The following is a 6,326-nucleotide window of genomic DNA, read 5'->3' as shown; positions in this document are numbered from 1 at the left end:
CCCACTAACTCTGCCCTAACTTTCGGGACTTTTCTCTTTCTTTTTCATTCTTTTTAAATGGCACTATCATGGCTATAAAAAATGCTTTATAAGCAATGTTTGGTCCTTGTTCTCAAAGACTGTTTACAAATGAGAGAGGAAAAACTCTGGCTGATTAAACAAATCAAGCATTTTAATTTACAAGCCTGAGGTAAGAAATAAGACAAACAAGGTGCGCGCATGCGCACGCACACCAGGCGATTGGTTTCAATTTATGCTTGAATATTTTTCCCCAGTTATCTAGATTAGGGTGAACCTACACTGAAAAGTAAGCCATTGGCTCAGACAGTCAAAGGAGACCACCCACTATCTCAGTCCAAGATACTTCTCAGATTGGAGCAGTGCTATGGAGCCAGTGTCACCAAGGTAAGCAATGTACAATTAGTGTTCAACATCACTTTCTCAAACTACCCAGAAGAACTTTTAACTTTCTTGGAAAATAGTGTGTAACGGATTTGTGAGCCATGTTAGTTACTGCATGATCTGCAACCGTGCAAGTTCTATTGACTATGCCAACTGAAGCCACTCATAGTACTCCACCATTTTAGGTTTTGGCGGCAAAAGGTTGTAGTGTTATCCTAGTCAGGTAGATAAAATAACTAGCGCTGCAAACATGTATTAACTTAAATTGATTAATTAATCAACAAATGAGTAAATTGCTCAGTTGTTGTGGGTTAATTCTAACTAATGAAGACAAATTTTAATCCAGTAGGCTCTGACAATTAAAGGTAAACATGGCTGAAGTATTCTCATTTTGGTGAAGAAATATGAAAAATTAAATAATACGAAAAGGAACAACAACAAAAAATTAACAGCCTCTCTTTCCAACAATTGGTAGCTTTTGTTTCTTTGACCATAGGTTGTCCCACATTTTCTTCAATATTTCAAAAACGTACACTTGATTACATGTAGATTTAATTTTACCACTTAATCAATTTTTCTAAAAAGATGATCAAAAATACTTTAATCAACAGCTTTAAAAACAACCCATTGAGACAGCACACTTAGAACCCAGTTATCAGTCTTCTGAAATGTGTCATTAGCTGCTTGGCCTGGGGGCTCCTCAACATACTTTCTTTCTGCACTTTGGAAGGCAACTATTTTTTCTTCTGTTCTCTCCTTTAAATATACTTGAGAGACAGGACATTTGGCTCATCAGTTGACCGGACAATTCTATAGCTTGGGTGCTATGAATTAGGGCTGTATTGGGGGAAGGGGACAAGTAGGGTGGTTTCAGGATTTAAAAATTTATTAACAGGAATAGCAGTGCTTTTACACATTTGAAAAAGGAGGTAATTGTAATTGTTGAACTGAGATGCGAAGTAAATGTTCACATATCTCTGATAAATTATCATTCTGCTGTGATGGCAGGAAAAGATGTTCAGAATGTACTCAGACCTCCTTTATACTTCTCCATTCAAATAAATCATTCAGTAATCAGGTGGTTTCTTAGTTGATACTGAATCTAGTTCGAGGCATAAAATAATGGGTTTCAGCTTCTGTAGTTTGGTAAGACAGTCTGTCCCATGCTGGTGAAAGCCACTTCAGGCCTGCCTCCTGCACAAAGAAGGAGCATTCTCCGGCCTCCTAAACAGAAGGGGAATCTATCAGACACAATCCATACCCATACAACATTGAGGCTGGTTGGTGAATTATATTATTATAAGAGATTCTGGCTAACAAAAGAGGTTTTACAACATATAAACATTTATGGGATGAAAATGAGATTTCTGCTCAAGTCAAACACTGCATAACAAAACATTTAATTGTTTTTATATTGTGGCTGTCCTATATCCAAAGGCTCAGCATTTGAGGTCCTTATATCTTGGCCAATCTGTTGCATGATGCAATAATCCAAATCTTCTACAGTTCGTTTCACTCTGAAATACATTGTTTCTGTTTCTTAAGGAATACTGGCAGATTTAAGAAATAAAGACATCACTATAAAATATTCCTAAGAGCATGATAGTGTCTTAAGAGGGTTTTAGAAGCCTTACATTGGAAACAGTTACTGACACCCTTCACCGTGGCAGTTTTTGAATTGAAATTCTCAGGATCTAAACAGGTGAAACCACCACTACATACTTTATTTTTGCTAATTAGATGTGCTGTGCAAATTCACTGTGGGATGTACATGAATCACTAGATTTTAAATGATGAAACTCTCTTAGTGTCTTCTGGTCCTTGAGCTGGAAATATCTCTAGTTGTGTAGCTTGGAAACCTCCATCCAGCTGGGTGCCAAAACAATATGGAATGTTAATGTTAAAGAATATTTGAAAGCACTGTCTGATAGAAGGATGGCTTAAAATAGCATTATGGTTTAGTTTGCTGAAAAGTATGCAAGTACTGTATTGTGCAATTAAATCAAATCTACCCAGTCATAAAAGTAATGCATAGTTTATACAGTGGGGCTTCTTGGGTCGTCTGGGAAGTAATATGAAAGAAAGATAAGCTACAGGCCAAAACAGTGCTCATGCTGAGAAAAAGGCAAGTCATGTTTAGTTCCAAGTCAAGCAAAACAATCAGAAATAGATTTCCTAGAAAAAAGTATATACAACTTTCGCAAGGCTCTGCCAATATTTTTAAAAATGCATGATATAGGCACTAAATTAAAAAATTAAAAATCTGACTTTTAAATCTATTTATCATTTTTTACAAGCACAGACAGTTTATTTTAATAGCACATTTGATGAAGCATCTATGTTTATGTGAGTGTTCACGAAATAAGTGGGAAATCTGCATTTGTTCTCGAAGATGATTATGGAGGGAAAATAAGTAGCCATTGATGCCTTTCATTGTAAATAAGCCAGAGTAGCTCCATCACTGCAAAAGAGTCACACATTAAAAGTCAAAGAGAAACCTACACACTCAGACACACACACATTAAATAAGAACAAGGTATATAGCACATGCTGACAAACTAAATAAAAGTTTAGTCTCAACCCTGTTCCTTACGAGTGTAGCTCTGGCAAATAATCTTTTTATATATTACAAATAGACTCCAGAGAGAGAGACCTGCATCCATTCACAGTAAGGCTTTCAAGATATATGAAGTTTTATAGCATTTGTATTTTAAGGATTTAGGGCAAGTACATGTTTTCTACTAAATAAAAAGTTAGTACTTAAAAGGTTCAAAAATATATCAAGTGATTTTTTTTTACATAAATAAATTATATTGATTTTGGATTTAACAGCTGAAAAAACCTCTCTGCTTCCACTGGAGGCAAAACTGAACAAAATGTTAGTTAAACAGATAGCAGCATTTCTAAGAAATCTGTCAAGAGTGATACAGTATCTGTGCTACAGGGTGCTATTTAAATAGGGCCTATGTCATTATTCAATCTCTTGCAATAGCATAATCATAAATTGTTGAAATTGATTCCAACCCAGAAAACTCAGAATAAATTCACTGCAACATACAGACTTAATTTTAGTTCATGGGTAACAGACTTCTTTGAGATGCTAATTGTAACATGTACATACTTTATAATCCCAAATGTATAAAAGACAATGAAAAAAGCATCATAAATAAATAATGCAAACTGAAATAGTTATGTCAAAACATTTGGACCATCTGATAAATTAGCAAAACTGTAACAGAAAAAAAATAAGTAAAAAATACAGTAAATTGTGACAAACCAAATGTGAATCTGAATATGAGCATACACTCCGAAGCCCCTCTAATGGTCTGCCATTTAAACATCGCACCACAAAGTGTGTATTTTTTCAAGTCTCGAGCCATGAGCTATAAATTAGAACAAGCCCAAGTGAAAGAAAAGTGACATAGGAGTGGGGAAAAAGAGGGCTATGTAAAGATTACCTGTGGAGGGCGTTTCAACACACTGAGCTTTGGAAGCCTACTTATGTTTTTAAAGGGTTTCATCTGAAACACTTACATAAAATGTATGTGCAGAGACATTGGAAAATACCACTGAACAGTGAATGGGATGAAGAGGAATGGAAAGGGGGAGCAAAAACGTTTTCTTCACAGTCTAATACTAGAAACAGAGGATAAACTCAAGCTTTGAAACCGTCAACAGTCCTTAACAAAAGCCCATCTCACAGCTTTAAAAATTCTGATTTCAAAAAATAACATTTCTTAGGGTAGTAGAATTGATAAAAGCCAATCCTGTTCCCTCATAAGAAGATTAAAACCAGTAGTTTATTCTTCATTGGGGGAGGGGGAATTATTGTTAAGGGCCTTTGTGAGAAACGGTTAATAGAAAAATAAAAAAAAATAACTGGAAGTTATTAAGCTCCTGCCTTTGCATTTAAAAAAAAATAATTATGCAAGATGTGCGTCAGTTTCTCAGCAGGAGCTGGAAATGGCCTAAAATCAAAGAAAGGACAACTGAAATCCACCTTAAACATAAAGCAAGATTTGGTTTTAGAAATATAAAAGTTCAGGTAATCTTTTCACTTACAGCAGTTTGTTTCCAAAACTTTGTAGTGTGAACAGGAGGAAATTATCTACCATTAATGCCTTTTTTTAAAAAAAGAAAGAAATGAATATATGCATTTTCAATCATTAGTTATATACTTCTGTCTATACTACTAATCTAGTAACCATGATAAAATAGGGAAATACTTTAAATCAAAAAATACACATTAGCACTTACTATAACTGTGCTTTTTACCCCAAAATACAAGATTTTTTAAATTCAGTGTCTTTGTAAAAACATCTACCTTTTCCTGTGTTTGTGTTTCCATCATTAGAGAAGCATTGTCTTACTGAGATTATTTCCCCTCTCAAACAAGCAAGCAGTTTTGGCAATCACCAAGTACTTATTTACTACTGTTTTGGAGAGGGGAGGGATGAACAGCTGGACAACTGAACAAGAAATTTCTGCCTCCCGTACCAATTATAGAACACTGCTTATCTCTATGGCAAGACCCTGCAACTATTAACATGTCACCATAGTTATCTTACCAGGAATTAGGTAGATAATATTACTTATAGAAACACAGGTTTTTTTATGAAGGTGAAGTGGGAACAGAGGGCTGTAACAAATATTTATGGGATGAGAAACTTACAAGCCACAATATTATTTTTTCAGAACGAAACAAAAGTTCTAATTGATATCTTTAATATCTTTGAATTCCTCTTCCTCCTCCTCCTCCGCTGGTACATCCTGTTCATTCTCTTCTGACACAGATGGTATTTGTTCTGTACAGTTTTGACTGTTTGCATGTTCCTTGTCGGACAGTGAGAGAGTTTCTGGTTCTGCAGTTGCAAGTTCCCCTTTAGTTTTCTTCCTCTTCCGTTTCTGACTTTCTAGGTTTGTTGCCTCCGAGTGTCTGGTTTGTTGAAGGCCTGGCAATGTCATACCAATACCAGGAGAAAGAAACATTGAGGGATAGATCAGTCCAGATGACATTCCTGGAATAAGAAACGGGTTAAAAGCTACAGGACTACTGGTAGTTATTGCAGGTTCTGACTGATCAGAAAATGAACTAGGACCAGACTTGTCTTCAGACAGAGTTTCTGTTTTTGCACCTTGGCCACTTTGTTTGTCTTCAGCATCATTTTCTGCGTGTGACGTACCACTTTTAGTTGTGCTTGCTAATGAAGTTGGAGCAGCTGAAGTACAAGTAGTTGTCATTGATGGATTAAGAAGTCCTCCAACACCAAACATTTGTGGTACAGCAGCCATGCCTGGTAGCATCATGGGCAACATACTCAGAGCACTTTTGACATCCTCGCCAGCAGGTATTGCTGCAAATCCAGCAGGAAACCCAACCAGCCCAGTTAAAGGAATGCCTTGCATGTTTCTCATGTTCTGAAGTCCTACTAAATCCATTCCAGCAATAAGTCCATTCATGAATAATGGTCCCATTCCAGAAGAAGCATCGGCTACTATGCCAGGAGCTTTAAAAAGTTCACTCCTTGGCCTCCTTCCTCTCCGCCGAGGCCCGGCATCTCGGAGTACAGGCTCAGTCAGAATACGATTAAACTTGCTTTCAGGTAAAAAACCCTGAGTTGGAAAAGAAAAGAAATAGAATTCCAAATGTTAACACCCTTAGGGGCTCAATCACATGGGCCTTCAGCTGTGTTCCCTAGTGGACAAACAAATCTGTGTGACAAACAAATCTGTAATTTGTGTGAAAACAAAGTCTCTGTGCTTTGCTGGTAAAATAATCAGCAACCCCCACCCCACAATCCTATACATGTCTACCCAAAAAATAAGTCCTATTAAGATCAATAGGGCTTACTCCCTGGCAAGAGGGCATAGGATCAGTCTTAAGGCTGTGATAATATGGACATTTTCTAAGGTGTAAACCTGAC

The 6,326-nt window shown here is 36.5% G+C and overlaps 1 protein-coding gene across 7 annotated transcripts in view; it reads right to left on the bottom strand.

Moving 5' to 3' along the window:
* Positions 1-2,511: 2,511 nt before the first annotated feature.
* The window catches only part of CHD6 (chromodomain helicase DNA binding protein 6), a 108,800-nt gene continuing 104,985 nt past the window's right edge, over positions 2,512-6,326 (bottom strand). For all 7 annotated transcript variants that reach the window (XM_077929179.1, XM_077929185.1, XM_077929183.1 and 4 more), the window contains one exon: positions 2,512-6,015. In XM_077929179.1, coding sequence (XP_077785305.1) covers positions 5,113-6,015 — 903 coding nt within the window. In that variant the 3' untranslated portion in view covers positions 2,512-5,112. The remainder of the gene's footprint in view (positions 6,016-6,326) is intronic.

Source organism: Podarcis muralis, chromosome 5, assembly GCF_964188315.1.
Source record: "Podarcis muralis chromosome 5, rPodMur119.hap1.1, whole genome shotgun sequence".
NCBI lineage: Eukaryota > Metazoa > Chordata > Lepidosauria > Squamata > Lacertidae > Podarcis > Podarcis muralis.
The sequence above is the reverse complement of the archived record's forward strand: the minus strand, read 5'-3'. Positions and strand labels throughout refer to the sequence as shown.